This window comes from Paramormyrops kingsleyae, chromosome 5, assembly GCF_048594095.1.
Source record: "Paramormyrops kingsleyae isolate MSU_618 chromosome 5, PKINGS_0.4, whole genome shotgun sequence".
NCBI lineage: Eukaryota > Metazoa > Chordata > Actinopteri > Osteoglossiformes > Mormyridae > Paramormyrops > Paramormyrops kingsleyae.
The window spans coordinates 2,860,364-2,875,944 of NC_132801.1; the positions used below are offsets into that span (position 1 = coordinate 2,860,364).

Genomic DNA, 15,581 nt, shown 5'->3' on the forward strand with positions numbered 1-15,581 from the left:
GCTGGAGGAGGACAGGAGGTCAAAGGAGCAGAGTGGAAGGCTGTCCCAGGCTGAGGCCACCGCACCCCAGCGGAAGGCCCTGAATGACAGCTGCCCCCTGAGCCCCATGCCCCTCCCGGACAGATCCCCCGGGCTCAGCAGTCACAGCACAGGTATGCAGGCGCTCCTTGGAGGATACTGACCCTGATACTCTGTGTGTGTCACTATAGGGATAGTACTCAATGCACCAGAGTGTACACCTGCAGGAACTTAGGACTGTGGATGATAAAGATGCTAATGCAGAAGGGGCACGCAGAAGGCATGCTAACTGCTATGCTAATGCAGTAGGGGCACGCAGAAGGCATGCTAACTGCTATGCTAATGCAGTAGGGGCACGCAGAAGGCATGTTAACTGCTATGCTAATGCAGTAGGGGCACGCAGAAGACATGCTACTGTACTAATGCAGAAGGGGCACGCAGAAGGCATGCTAACTCCTATGCTAATGCAGTAGGGGCACGCAGAAGGCATGCTAACTGCTATGCTAATGCAGTAGGGGCACGCAGAAGGCATGCTAACTGCTATGCTAATGCAGAAGGGGCACGCAGAAGGCATGCTACTGTGCTAATGCAGTAGGGGCACGCAGAAGGCATGCTAACTGCTATGCTGATCCAAACATTAGTAAAACGAATGCCCTCATGAGCTGTATTAACTATAAAAATTCTGACAATAACCTTGGCTTCCTTTCCAGGTTACTCCTCTTTCTTTAGCAGTTCAGATATGCCATCGCTAGCTGTCCAGAGCCCTGCTTACCTGAGGGGGACTTCCTGGGGGGGCAGCAAGCCCAGAGGCAGGCACAGCGAGGTGGGTGTGAGTACAGCATGTATATTCTGTGTCTGTGTCTGTGTGTGTCTGTGTCTGTGTGTGTCTGTGTCTGCGTGTGTGTGTTTGTCTGTGTGTCTGTGTCTATGTATCTGTGTGTGTGTGTGTGTGTGTGTGTGTCTGTGTGTGTGTGTCTGTGTGTGTGTGTGTCTGTGTGATTTTTCCCCCTGGATGTGACATGTCACCTGTACCAGGTGATGACCTCCGAGCAGCAGAGGGCGCTGTGTCGTCTGGGTGCCATGGCTCGAGGGTTCCTCACACGCAGGCTTCTGGACACGGCGAAGCTGAAGCACTTGCGGCAGACCGTGAAGGTAGTGGTGTGGGCGCCGCACACCTGCACGGGTGCAGGCAGCTGGATGGACACACAAATACATACACCTTCACATACAGGACTGCGCAAAAGTCTTATGCAGTCCAAAGAAATGTTTAAAGTTGTTTATCTGGGTAGCAGGTGTACTTTGGCTTCGAAGAAAAAACACAATTTAACATTAGAACATGTGCAAATTAAGAGTAACACAATAAAAACTAGTAATAATTTCTTCTGTTTTCTAAAAAGTTACTGATATCTAGTTGGATGGCTAGATGAACACCGCTTCAGTTCCCAAACCTCTCCTCAGGGGCACCTCAGCCGTTCCATGATTTTGTTAAATTTCACCAACAGCTCAGTTAAATAATTAAATAAATTGGTTTAAAAAGTCTGTGATGGGCTGGCGACCCGCCCAGGGTGTCCCCCGCCTCTCGCCCGGAGATGCTGGGATTGGCTCCAGCTTCCCCGCGACCCAGATGGATTAAGCGGTATAGATAATGGATGGTTTAAAAAGTCAGTGACAGATTGAGGTGTGCTAGTTCTGCTAGTTGCCAAGTCAAAAAATACTGACTGCACTGGACGGTCACTGCAAATACTGGGATGATTCGGAAATGGCTACGCTGACACACTTTGACAGGAATGATATCATAGTTTTGCACCAACACGAGCATAATCTAAACATCATTTTCTTTGCCTGCCTAAGACTTTTGCGCAGTACTGTATGCAGGGACACAGTGACCTTGATGGACCTTGTGTTCCTGCAGGACACACAGGAGTTCATTCGCTCCTTCCAGAAGGAATCCCCTGCGATGAGGGGCTCGCTGTGCACCCAGGACTTCACGCTGCAGGAGAGAGTCCGGGCTCAGGTGACCAGGCGTCACTGCAGCACATGACCATCTCCAGAGAGTCACATGACCATCTCCAGAGAGTCACATGACCATCTCCAGAGAGTCACATGACCATCTCCAGAGAGTCACATGACCATCTCCAGAGAGTCACATGACTTTACCTCATATCATTTATGACTTTCAGTTAAAATCCTACTGAAATCTGCATGCTACATCACATTTTATATGAGGTATAGTTTGCTGCTGAATGAATAAGGTAGTCATCTCTAGATCGATCACTCCTCATTTCTGACTACGATTCACAGAATGTTTGCTCTTCTTGACCAATGAGCCATGTCTGTCTGGAGAGTATGTTAATAACAAGTCATTCTATAGGCTATTCAGTGCGTGGAACTGATCATGCAGCATACTTTCGAAGTAAACTCTGGCTTACATGTCGAAGGTCGTCATTCTAGCATTCATATGCACCCTGCAGGCTTGCGCTTGTGAACCTGTGTGTCTCTCTGCTGTCATGTGCCTCGCAGCTGCGTGCCGCCCTGTTCGACGTCCACGACATCTTCTTCGTGATGCCCCTGGGAGACAGACTGGCACTCTTGCGACAGGACAGGGAGCTACAGCGGGAGAAGAAACTGCGAGAGATGGTGAGCTGAACGCGTTGCCCGCCTCCACATAACCAAGTCCCACCCCTTTCTGAATGAGCCGTGCTCATTGGTTCGTGGTTGTACAGACCTGTCAAGACCCTCTCTCCTTCACCAGCCTGAGACAGATGTAAAGATGATATTTACTGTATGGATGTCTTTAAAACGAACTCCATGTCCCATGTGGATTGTAGGAGAAAGCTAGGAGTCCCCAGGACAGGGTGACACTGTCCACAGCCACCCAGAAGTCGATGGACCGGAAGAAGCAGAGGTGAGATGTGACAGAGTGCTTATGCATCTGCTGATTAAAATGACACCGCCCAACATAACAGAATATGGGTCTGATCTGTGATTCTCTTTCCCTGTGTCACTCAGGGTGAGTAACGCACCGGGACAGTGGCGGAGGTCCCGGGAGAAGCCGAAGAGTCCCATGGTGAAGAGGTGCAGCACTCCCTGCTCCGAATCGGCATCCCGGGGAGTGACTCCCAGCCCAGTGCTCCGGTGGGTCTCATGTGGGGCTTCGTGATGGAGTGAAAAGTACAGATTCGATGAATGTTCCAGGGTGACAATTGGGGGGCCTTTGTTTACTTGGAGTTACTGAATATCAGTCAGTGTAGCAGCCCAGCTTTTCTGTAAACTAATTATTTACTTATTAATTATTCAGGGTGTGGGCAGTGATGTGAATTCTTGTTCCTCACCGTGAGTTTATTCTTTCCCCATCTTGCACGCGTAACCGGTTCCGGACAGAAACTCGGCCCGGGTCCTGCAGCCGAACCAGGGCCAGAACGCCCCCCGTCCGGGGCAGCTGCCAAGACAAGGGTGAGAGGCGTGGTGGGCACTGCAGCTGGGTCCGTACATGTGCACTGGCGTGTAACACGGGCTCCCGTCTCCCTGCACCTTTCAGGAGCCTGTACAGGAGGAAGCCAGAGGAGCGTGTCAAGCGCTGTGACAGCCTGAGGAGGCAGCACTCACTGGGGTAGCAGCCCCCCCCATCTGTAATCACCCAAACGTCACCCGTGTGATATGCCACCAGTGTCCCTGTGCCAGTCACATTACTCTGTAAACCCCTTCGCTCTGAAAGCCGTGTCGTGACCCCTTATGCTTATAGAACACCTCCTCCAATACACAGACCCCCCCCCCCTTTTTCCAGTTGGTGCCCTGTGACATTCTGTCCCAAACTGGGTGCAGATTCCTCTGATTGTCATTGTTGCTGTTTCTGTAACTCCAAACTTACCATGTTTTACATGCTCATCTAACACGCACAGGTATCCTCTTGCCAAAAAAGTTACAAAGCCTGTTTAGTAATATTCTGCCAGATTAGCGTGTTTCCCGTGGGGTGTAAGGAGGTCCCAGGGTCTGCTGAGGAAGCTCAGCAGAACATGGCGCATGGAGACTGTTCGTGGATCATAGAGGGGAATTCCACGTCAACTGTCTCACTGCACAGGTGCCATTCTCTGTCCCTTCCCCCATCTAACTGTCTCACTGCACAGGTACCATTCTCTGTCCCCTCCCCCATCTAACTGTCTCACTGCACAGGTACCATTCTCTGTTCCCTCCCCCATCTAACTGTCTCACTGCACAGGTACCATTCTCTGTCCCCTCCCCCATCTAACTGTCTCACTGCACAGGTACCATTCTCTGTCCCCTCCCCCATCTAACTGTCTCACTGCACAGGTACCATTCTCTGTCCCCTCCCCCATCTAACTGTCGCACTGCACAGGTGCCATTCTCTGTTCCCTCCCCCATCTAACTGTCGCACTGCACAGGTATCATTCTCTATCTCCTCCCCAATCTAACTGTCTCACTGCACAGGTGCCATTCTCTGTCCCCTCCCCCATCTAACTGTCTCACTGCACAGGTACCATTCTCTGTCCCCTCCCCCATCTAACTGTCGCACTGCACAGGTTCCATTCTCTGTCCCCTCCTCCATCTAACTGTCGCACTGCACAGGTGCCATTCTCTGTCCCCTCCCCCATCTAACTGTCGCACTGCACAGGAGCCATTCTCTGTCCCCTCCCCCATCTAACTGTCGCACTGCACAGGTGCCATTCTCTGTCCCTTCCCCCATCTAACTGTCGCACTGCACAGGTGCCATTCTCTGTCCCCTCCCCCATCTAACTGTTTACCTGCACAGGTGCCATTCTTTGTCCCCTCCCCCATCTAACTGTTTACCTGCACAGGTGCCAGGTGCCATTCTCTGTGCCCTACCCCATCTAACTGTCTCACTGCACAGGTGCCATTCTCTGTGCCCTCCCCCATCTAACTGTCTCACTGCACAGGTGTCATTCCCTGTTTCCTCCCCCATCTAACTGTCTCACTGCACAGGTGCCATTATCTGTCGCCCCGCCCCCCAAAATGCTGTTTTATTCTCTGTCTGCCACTTAAACAAACTGGGCTTCACAGGACACCACAGTGTAACTCCTCACTGCAGCATCACTGCATCCTTTCCCACCAAGGTTAGTGCCCAATCTCACACACTTGAGCTCCTTGACCTTGTCACTGAGGTTCTGTTTAAAGACTGACCTTTTCGTTTATAGTTTAGTATCGTCTGTAAGACTGATATAAATGCCTGTTGACCATAAAATGAGTGCCCTCGAGATGCCCTCAGTGCGGGTGGTGCCCTCAGTGCGGGTGGTGCCCTCAGTGCGGTTGGTGCCCTCAGTGCGGTTGGTGCCCTCAGTGCGGTTGGTGCCCTCAGTGCGGTTGGTGCCCTCAGTGCGGGTGGTGCCCTCAGTGCGGTTGGTGCCCTCAGTGCGGTTGGTGCCCTCAGTGCGGGTGGTGCCCTCAGTGCGGGAGGTGCCCTCAGTGCGGGAGGTGTCCCACTTTATACTTTTGAAGGATTCTGTGCTTTGTATTTTCATAACAGACTGGCAGTGATGTGGCATGTAAACACCCACAGATGTATCGGGTCAATGTGCTTTGGTGCTGGTCAGTGCCCACAGACCCTGGTGCCCCAGCTCTCATCCAAGCAGCGTCTTGGGACTGGTTCTAATGGAATTGGGTCTTCATTATGTTTTATAGCTTTTACAGTTGCTGTTTTCTGATTCATTACACTGTGTTGTTTTTGTACTTTTACCAACCTTTTACAGTCATGTTGTGTTAATAAATTTAACAGTAAAACTAATTTATACATTTGAGTATAATGTTGTCCTTTGTTTTAAATAAATGGGTTTATAGAATAGAGAAATATTCAAAAGTTTTAATGAATATGTTTGTCCAAATCATAATCTCAGGCAATAGTGGCGTATTTCAGTGAATAATATGCAGTTATTAAATTAACTCTGAAATCTTGTAAGATTAGTTTTAAAAGTTTAGTGGTAAATTGATGTTTGTTTGTGTAAAAAAAAAATCTATGATGACTTCCTGCAGGCATTTAGATTTGAGAGTCATGAAGCATATTAATGTGTAACTGCGGCATGACGGTCTGGGATTGTGCCACTTTGCAGTCAGGTTCTGTAAATATGCCGCAGCAGAATGCTCTCCTGACCCAGCTCGCACATGCTCCTGTAGCCCAGCGACGTCAACACCCGCCTTCCCGCGCAGTCACGAGAAAAAAACGTATCTCTGCACTGATTGGCAAGTGCTTTGTTCCATTAAGTACCCTAAAACAGCATCAGTGTTTTCATACTGGGGAGAGTGCAATTAGCATTTTAGTAAAGTAGGAAACCTGGAAAAACATCTGAATTCACACAGGAGAAAAGCCTCATCTTTGCCTTGAGGGTGGGAGAAGTTTTGGGCAGCTTGGAAGTTTGTAAGAGCACCAGAAAAATTCACACAGGAGATGAGCATTTTTCCTGCACAAACTGTGGGAGGAGCTTTGGGCATATAGGCAACTTCAAGGAACATCTGCGAATTCACACAGGAGAAACCGTACTCGTGCACAGAGTGTGGGAAATGTTTTAGCCATCTTGGGAATTTAAAAGAACATCAGCAAATTCATACTGGAGGGAAACCATACAGCTGCAGTGAATGTGGGAAAAGTTTCAGCAATAACAGAAATTTGAAAACACAGGTGAGTTCACACTGGGGAGAAACCCCACCTTTGCACAGAGTGTGCAAAATGTTTCTGACAGCTAAGAAAACTCAACATTGGCACATTCACAATAGTGGGAAACCACATTTGTGTTCTCAGTGTGGAAAGAATTTTAATCAGTTAGGGCACTTAACGAGTGTCACACGAGTGAGAAACCCTATTTTTCCCCTGAATGTGGGAAGAGCTTTATGCAATTGGGGTGTTTAACAGAGCACCAGAAAGTTCACATGGGAGAAAAGCCGTTTTCTTGCACTGAATGCTGGACGAAATTCAGTCACTTTGGAAATTTAAAAGAACATTTGTGCATTCATACAGGTGAGAAACCATACTGTTGTACTGAATGTGAGAAGTGTTTTTGTCATTTAGGAAACATTAAAGAACAATGAATTCACACCGGGGAGAGACCGTACGCTTGCAATGTTTGCGGTAAGAGTTCCAGCCATTCACTCAGGGGAGAAACCTCACCTTTGTACTGAGTGTGGAAAATGTTCCCAAGAGTCAGGAGAAGTGAAAGAGCATCAGCGTGATCACACGGGAGAGAGACCACACTCATGCTATGGAGATAGTGCTTCCGTCGGATAGGACACTTAAGAAAACATCAGCGAACTCACAAGGGGCAAAGTCGTAAATGAAGATCTTCATTCATTGATTTATAAAAGTTATTTTACTATAATTTGGATCAAATTACCTAAAAGGATTAGTCTCACTGGTTGTTCAAGCACATTGTATTGATTACCTGGTGAAAAAACGTATCCACTCTAAACCAGTGGTCGCCAAGAGATCGCATTCTCAGTCACCTGCCCCACTTTCAGGCCGTCCGTGGCACCCCTCTGCACCCCCATGCGGAAAAATATATCAAGCGGGAGCCCCCCCGAATCAGCAAAATATACCACAGCGATTCGGTGGCTCCCCCCATTATTTTCTTTGTAAAAATAGCTCTCACTGCAAAAAAAAGGTTAGAAACCCCTTTTCTAAACCATGTATCCTAACAGCCGAACAGAGAAGTCAGGACGATTCCAAGGGCCAGTAAAAATCCAGACCAAGATTTTGTTTCAACCAACCAGTTGAGTCCTCTGTGACTCTTTATACTCATCTTGGTCTGGATTTGTACTCTCTGGACCTGGAATCTCCACCTCTGCCAGTGTCTCTAGCCACGGCCCTGGCTGTCTGTGCACGGCATCCTGCAGTGTTCAGATTGAGGGCAGCCCACAGTTTTAATGCGATAAAATCATTGTAGGTTTGCCTGTGTAGAGAAAAGACTGTTGTAACCATGTGTATACACTTTGGTATATGTAAATTAAGTTTAGAAATATGTTTAGTGGTAACTGCTAAAATTAATTTACATAACGTAAGTATACATTTTTAAAAAAGCAAAAGTGCGTTTTGAAGATGAGCTGTATAAATGAAGGTGTTCATGAAAGGTGTGTGCGTGTGTGTGTGTGTGTGTGTGTGTGAGAGAGAGAGATGTGCGTGTGTGTGTGTGTATTGTATATATAGAAACCAGTACAAACCAACTATATTATGTTTCTGTTGGCAGCTATTGTGTGTCAGTCATTTTTTTCAATAGAGCAGCGAGGAAGGTCTTACACTGCAGTTTTTTTCAGAGTTTCTATTTATTTATATTTCATCTTATACCCCATAAATAAGCCTGTCAAGCAAGTGAAATTCAAGCACTGTTAAGTCTTGTAATCAGTCTTTACTGGCCCATCAGTGCCCCCTAGAGGGGGAGGGGCTCCTTGGTGCTCCTGCTCAGAGCAGATCCCTCCTGCCTGCTCACCACTCTGACCAATCCCACTCGGCACAGTTTGGCCCCACCCACTCCTTCAAGGGTGTGCACTCTTTCTGGGATGGGGGTGTGTTGCATATAAGAACATAAGAACATAAGAACTATACAAACGAGAGGAGGCCATTCGGCCCATCGAGCTCGCTTGGGGAGAACTTAACTAATAGCTCAGAGTTGTTAAAATCTTATCTAGCTCTGATTTAAAGGAACCCAAGGATTCAGCTTGCACTACGTTATCAGGAAGACTATTCCATACTCTGACTACACGCTGTGTAAAGAAGTGCTTCCTTAAATCCAGTTTGAAATGTTCTCCCGCTAATTTCCACCTATGGCCACGAGTTCTTGTATTTGAACTAATGCTGAAGTAACTATTCGGTTGAACAGCATCCAAACCTGTTAGAATCTTATAGACCTGGATCATGTCCCCCCTCAGTCTCCTTTGCTTGAGGCTGAACAGATTTAGCTCAAATAACCTTTGCTCGTATGACATTCCTCTAAGACCAGGAATCATTCTTGTGGCCCTACGCTGCACCTTTTCTAAGGCCGCTATGTCCTTTTTAAGATACGGTGACCAAACCTGTACACAATATTCTAGGTGAGGTCTCACCAAGGAATTGTATAATCTTAGCATTACCTCCCTTGACTTAAACTCCACACACCTGGAGATATACCCCCAACATCCTATTGGCCTTTTTTATTGCTTCCCCGCACTGGCGAGAATGAGACATGGAAGCATCAACATACACACCAAGGTCTTTCTCATAATCAGCTACTTTTATTTCAGTAGGTCCCATAAAATACCTGTACTTTATATTTCTGCTCCCTACATGGATTACCTTACATTTGTCTATGTTAAGTTTCATCTGCCAGATGTCAGCCCAGTCACTAATTAAATTAAGATCCCGCTGTAGCTGCTGAGCCGCTAGTTCAGTATCTGCTACACCACCCACCTTGGTGTCATCTGCAAATTTCACCAGTTTACTGTATATATTGGTGTCTATATCATTTATGTAAATTAGGAACAAAAGGGGTCCTAAAAGCAGAGCACCAGCCTCCCGCTCTTCTGCCTTGTCCTCAATCTACCATCTTCCGAAGGAACCCCCCCCCCAGCTCACTAATCCATCTGCTTTATTCCGTCCTGTCTCTGCCTTGTGATAACATAGATGTGGTTTTATTTAACTTCCCTGAACACGGAAGAACAAGTTTTACTTAATCTGAGACATAGGTACACCACACTGCGTCAGCTCCTTGCACCTTTACCATACATCTATTATACGCACCTCACTGGGAGATACCAAGGTGACCTGAAGCGGGGGAGCCCAGGTCAGGAGGGATATTTCAGCCGCACATCAGTAACCCTACATGATGTCTCACTTCATTGCCCCTCCCTTTCCTGGATAAAACGTGTAGAATCTAACATTGAACATGTTAGCATTACAAATTGTTTATGATTTTGATTTGGGCAACAGCCTCTGAGTGGATGTTCTTTGTTCACATCATTCGCTGAACTCCAGAAACTGTAATACATTAAAATCCCAGAAGAGTGGCTCAGATGCCGAATCCAGTACCTCTGATATCAAAAAACACCTAGATCACAGGTCTTAGCCGTTCTAATGCTTTTGAACCTCCTGGTGTGACAGAATCTTTCACTTCTGCAGATGTTTCTGCAGTGGTCAGTGGCCTGTGGAGGACAGGCTGCAGGTAGATCTGTCCAGAGACACTGGAAACACTGGATGTTGCTGGGGTGACATGGATGATATGGCCCCCAGCTATAGGGGTCCACACTTCTCAGCCTGCCTGGGAAAGTTCATGCAAGGGTAGAGGGGAGGAGCCTCAGTGACGCAGATTCTGGCCTGGCAGTGGAACAGTGCATGGCACAGTTCTCCCAAGGGATAATGGGAATATGGAAGAACGGTCTGTGTTTGCTTTGTGGACATGCGGTCTATGGTGGTGAAGCTGAGTGAAGTCATCAGATGACACATGGGATTCTGGGGATTCTACTCTGATGAGCCAGAACATCACTGTCGTGATGCATTACTGCCATAACCATCATTAAAATCACGTGTGATTTGTGCCACAGTAGCCCTTCTGTTAGTTCGTACCAGACAGGACAGTCTTTGTTCATGTCGGGTATTGGTAAGTCTTGGCCGCCCAATACTGTTGGTGGTTCATGATCATTCCCTCCCCAGATTACTCTCTATAGGTTCTCCCCACAGCTGACCGCGAGCACCCACAAAGCCTGCCATTTCGAAGATGCCCTCACCCAGTCATCTAACCATAACGATTCGGCTCATATCAAAATCACTCGAGTCTTTAACCCCATCCATTTCTTCAGCTTTTAACATGTTGACTACAAATACTGATTGTTACCATCCAATATATCATTGACATTAACATGCCTAATTTCTAAACAGTTATTTGCTTCATAAATGAGGGGTTGCAATGTTTTAGTTCATCAGTGCATATCCCTGTCCTCACCTACAGTTATGAGCTGCGACCAAAAGAGTTTTATTTCCCAGTGGCTGAAGTGCCAATCCTGCCACCAACCCCCAAATTTTCCCTGTAAGTTGGAGGACCTGCTTATAGGGCTGGATGTAGATTAACACCATACCCAGGATGAAGCAGTGGCAGGTTAGGGGCCTTGCTCAAGTGCCCAACAGAGTAGGATCACTCCTGGCATTCACAGGATTCAAACCAGCAACCTTCCGACTGCTGGCATAGAGCCCTAGCCTCAGCGCCACCACTCCCCCTACATGATAAGGTGAAGAGTCCAGAAACCAGAGGTCCCTCAGAATAGAACGACTACTCCTTTGGATCAGGAGTAGCCAGCTGAGACGTTTGGGCATTAAATAAGGAAGCCACCTGGTCATCACCCAAGGGAGATGTTCCAGACATCTTCCACTTGGCAGAGACCCACAACATGCTGGAGACACTGTATTCCCAGCTGGTTTAGGAACCTCTGGGGATCCCCCAGAATGAACGAGAATCCAAAGCGACATGAAGAAGATAAAGAGGACATTAGCCAATAAAATCAAGCAAAAATGAATTACAGTCTTCAAATATAAGGACCACAAACTTAAGCGACCCAGAGAGCAGTGCCAAGCAATTCTGTTTTAATTGGAAACACACCAAGTTTCTCCAAAAGGAACCTGATTTAACATGATTTTCTGAAGATATCTGTCATGGTGCTCCATGTGTCTCTTTTTTGGAACTCACAGGTCAACTCCAGGGCAGCTTCATCATCATAGCCATGATGCTATCGCCATGGTAACCCTCGACGTCTCCAGATCTCTCGTTTTCTGAAGGACGCTTGGCCGGTGCCTCAGAAGTCCTATCTCTGGCCAGGAAACCAGTTCCATGCATATCTCAGAAAGTATTTTTGATGTGTTGTCCTTATACAATAAACCACGAGGACCCAGAAACGTTCTACAGGAGCTTCTAGTGGAACGAGGGATTTACAGAACAGTGTCAAGCAAACTGAAAAAAATTAGAAAGACAAGCCATGTTTTTTTATCATGAAAATTTTATGGAATAAAACATTTGTACCCAAGTGTAAACAGCAGCTGTCGGAGATCTCCCACGAAAAGAGGGGCAACTTCACAGATACCCAGGTATGTTTCAGGGCTGAAATCTTCAGCAGATTGAGTTTCCCCACAAAGGCTCCATTAGCTTCTTTCCTTTGATTGACGACTCCTTCAGTATAATATTACATGATAATATTACATCTACAGACATAAAGCATCACTGATGTCCGTCTGTCGTGTGCAGCCTCTGGTGCTCTTCCAAGTTCTCTGGTTCGCTGAAGTTCATGTCACATTCGAAACAGGTGTGATTCTTCTTGTCCAAATGAAGGCGCTTTGCGTGTTTCTTCAGATTTCCCAGCCGGCTGAAGCTCTTCCCGCACTCACCGCAGGAGTGCGACGCTCCCCCAGTGTGGATCCGCTGGTGCTCCTTCAAGCTTCCAAACTGGCTGAAGCAGCGTCCACACTCCGCACAAGAGTATGGTTTCTCCCCTGTGTGAATTCGCAGATGCTCCTTCAGGTTTCCCCTTTGACCGAAGCACTTTCCACATTCAGGACAGGAGAACGGTTTCTCCCCTGTGTGAATTCGCAGATGCTCCTTCAGGTTTCCCCTTTGACCGAAGCACTTTCCACATTCAGGACAGGAGAACGGTTTCTCTCCTGTGTGAATTTTCTGATGCTCCTTTAGGCCACTTAATTGTCCAAAACTTTTTCCACACTGAGTACAAAGATATGGTTTCTCTCCAGTGTGAATTCTGAGGTGTTTTTTAAGGTCTCCTTCTGTATTAAATCTCTTATCACACTGTGTGCAGCAGCACGGTCTCTCCCCGGTATGAATACGCTGGTGTTCTTTCAGGTTCCCTAATCGAGAAAAGCCCCTTCCACACTCCGTGCAAAAGCACGATTTTTCTCCAGTGTGGATTCGCTGATGCTCTTTCAGACTATGTGAACGCTTAAAAGTCTTCCCGCAGTCCATACAAGAATGTGGTTTCTCTCTTGTGTGAACTTGCTGATGTTTTTTCAGATTTTTCATACAAGAGAAAGTCTTTCCACACTCACTGCAAGAGTGTGGCTTTGCTCCCGTGTGATTTCTCAGATGTTTGCTCAGGGTCTGCAAGTGAAAGAATGGTTTCCCGCATTCGGCACATGCATACGGTCTCTGCCCTAAATGCATTTTCTCATGCGCCTGCATGTACTCTCTTTTACTGAAACTCTTTTTGCAATGTAGACATGGCCACCTCTTTCGCAGCATGTCATGTTCACTCGCTGCCTTGATCTGAACCTGAACCTGAGGATGAGTTTCACCCTCTAAGGTGCTGAGCGAGTCTCCAACATTGTCGCTGGGTTCACAAACACACGCTTCTGCCTTCTTACAGTCAAGGTCACTCTCTGTTTTGATCACAATGTCGCCGATTTGCTCATAGGCGACCTCACCAGGTTCACCCGGCTCAGATTTGATTGGGTCTGGATGGACAGGCTCTTCAGCCGTTTGTCCAGTGAGGTGCCCTGACTGGGCAGGGTCCCATCCATGCGTGTTCTCTGCTTTAATCTGACTGCAGTGGAAACTGGGGAAGTTCTCATGCTTTGGTGAGCACAGAGACATGCTGGAATTATTAACAAACATCTCTAGAGACATACGAAGGTGGTTTAGGCTCCTGAGGTGACATGTTCCAACATGAAACAAGACGACGTCTCGGAGCTTCACCACAGCTCAGGCTGCTGGGTCTCGCCCCTCTCCCCTCTTGCCTGGGACTCCGATTCCCGGAGGCAGAAACTGCATCTAGAATCAGAACCAAACTGTCCGCTTCTCCAAATGCATGTTGGGGTCTGTAAAATGAACAACACAAATGATTTCATGCTGCACAGGAAAGGGTAAAATAATACAGTTTAATATAACTGGACATTGATGACATTAACATTTAGCAAATATTTAACATTTGAAATAAGCCATTTACACTAAATTTACACTAAAACAAATGCATAACAATATCTTTTCTTACATTAACTTCAAATCAGGATATGCATAATTTTTGCTATATTATAGATCCAACCCGGCGCAATACGAAAAAAAAATTCAAGGCACAGAAAAGGCTTCTGTATCTGTCTGGCAAAAACATATAACTGACGGTCTGGATAATTACTTCTGGTCTTTAATTAATATTTAAGTATTTGTGTGATAACATATGGTGACATTAGGATAGGCTATTCCGCGGCATGCAAAAACTGACATAAGAAAAACAAAATTGGCATTTAGCCGCTGGTTCTGGATATTGCAGTTGCACAACAGTTTGCGCTCCCTGCTGTCGATAAATACGGCAATGTTTAGAAAATGATTCTCCACAAACTGATGCCTTTAGCTGTTACGGTGCGGAAACGCAGCTGCAGGCATCCTGGATCTGAACGTCTCGCCGATCCGGCTGTTCGGCATCCTTAACGAGTCACGGGTCCGGCCCGTGCTGAAGTGAACTGGGGAAGGGGACTCGCGCCCATGACCAAGCTGCTGCACCGACTCATGAAAGAAAAATAAAATGAAAATGAATTGGACAAAGTTTACCGGGCGGACGTCGCTCTTACTTCCGGGTGGCTCCGGTCCAGCTGTGCCAGGCAGGCTTTCCAGGGCTGATCAGCGACGCTGGAGCTGTGACAGCTGGACGGCTTCCTCCTTGGCGAATGACGTCATGCTGCTGGCCGCTGGATGTTGCACGCAGCGCCCCCTGCTGCTCGACCGCGGAGCCAATGATGAGTTTTATACTATATATAGTATAAATCGTCGCAATAGGACAATAACGAAGAAAAAAAAAATCTTAAATTCTTAATATGATCACACGTATATCGAAAACGGCATGATAACACCTCCATATGAGAAAAATGTCCTTTACTTTGGGGGAGGACAAGATTAAAAAAAAAAGATCGAATATTAACGTGTGTTTATACACCTAAACACTAGTGGGCGTGTGCGTGCAGGAAAGGACGAAGTTATTGTGAGCATTTCATTCTCCTCGCTTCTTTATTCCTCCTTCTTATGTACCGTTGTCGGCGAAGTTCTCTCAGTGTGTTGTTGATATTGAGAAGGGATTGAACGCGATGGTTTTCACATAACTGCATTAAACAAAACAAAACAAAGCAGTCTTTTCATTTTAGTATATATCTGTGTATATCCACACAATCTGTGGGTATAGAATGCTGACCGCATATACTTATGTCAAAAACAAGATTAGGCTTTCTCTGATACTTGATACTAGTTCATTTTTTCTGGGACATGAGCCTTCGCTTTAAGCGTCTGAGCATGGCTGCCTGGTCCGTATAAAGCGTAGCCGTTGGGCATTTAAAGTACCCACATCATTTCCTTAAGGTCGTCTTCATGTGAGCCCTCACAGTCATGTGTGTAAGTACCACTAGGACCTTCCACAGTTTGTGTTCTACTTTTGGTCGATCAAGACCACAAAGTTTTTACAGACTCGCACAGGTATGGCTTCTTCATCAGGGGGAATCTCGCCTGGCACCATCACAGACGTCGGGGGGAATCACCACCTCGCTAGCCATCATCACAGATGTCAGGGGGAGATCACCACCTCACCCGGCGCCATCACAG

General features: G+C 46.9%; 2 protein-coding genes across 7 annotated transcripts in view; one reads left to right on the plus strand and one right to left on the minus strand.

The window, feature by feature from the left end:
- Positions 1-5,789, plus strand: part of LOC111837648 (centriolar coiled-coil protein of 110 kDa) — a 13,858-nt gene extending 8,069 nt beyond the window's left edge. For 3 of the 5 annotated variants that reach the window (XM_072711867.1, XM_023799883.2, XM_023799886.2), the window contains 9 exons: positions 2-152; positions 729-847; positions 1,054-1,170; positions 1,931-2,032; positions 2,539-2,655; positions 2,847-2,923; positions 3,028-3,153; positions 3,400-3,471; positions 3,557-5,789. In XM_072711867.1, coding sequence (XP_072567968.1) covers positions 2-152; positions 729-847; positions 1,054-1,170; positions 1,931-2,032; positions 2,539-2,655; positions 2,847-2,923; positions 3,028-3,153; positions 3,400-3,471; positions 3,557-3,632 — 957 coding nt within the window. In that variant the 3' untranslated portion in view covers positions 3,633-5,789. The remainder of the gene's footprint in view (position 1; positions 153-728; positions 848-1,053; positions 1,171-1,930; positions 2,033-2,538; positions 2,656-2,846; positions 2,924-3,027; positions 3,154-3,399; positions 3,472-3,556) is intronic. The other 2 variants (XR_011991659.1, XM_023799885.2) reach the window with 2 other exon arrangements.
- A 5,813-nt stretch (positions 5,790-11,602) lies between these two features.
- Positions 11,603-14,731, minus strand: LOC111837644 (uncharacterized). Of its 2 annotated transcripts, none has more exons than XM_023799869.2 (2): positions 14,564-14,731; positions 11,603-13,816 (listed from the first exon to the last, which is right to left on the minus strand). In XM_023799869.2, the coding sequence occupies exon 2, from the start codon at positions 13,623-13,625 to the stop codon at positions 12,210-12,212; it is 1,416 nt and encodes a 471-aa protein (XP_023655637.2). In that variant the 5' UTR covers positions 13,626-13,816; positions 14,564-14,731; the 3' UTR covers positions 11,603-12,209. The 2 variants fall into 2 exon arrangements, with proteins under 2 accessions (XP_023655637.2, XP_023655636.2); XM_023799868.2 differs by having other exon boundaries at positions 14,544-14,731.
- Positions 14,732-15,581: the final 850 nt, after the last annotated feature.

Excerpts from the sequence above, each read along its gene's own strand:
- LOC111837644 (XM_023799869.2), bottom strand. The coding sequence starts at position 13,625 with ATGTCTCTAGAGATGTTTGTTAATAATTCCAGCATGTCTCTGTGCTCA.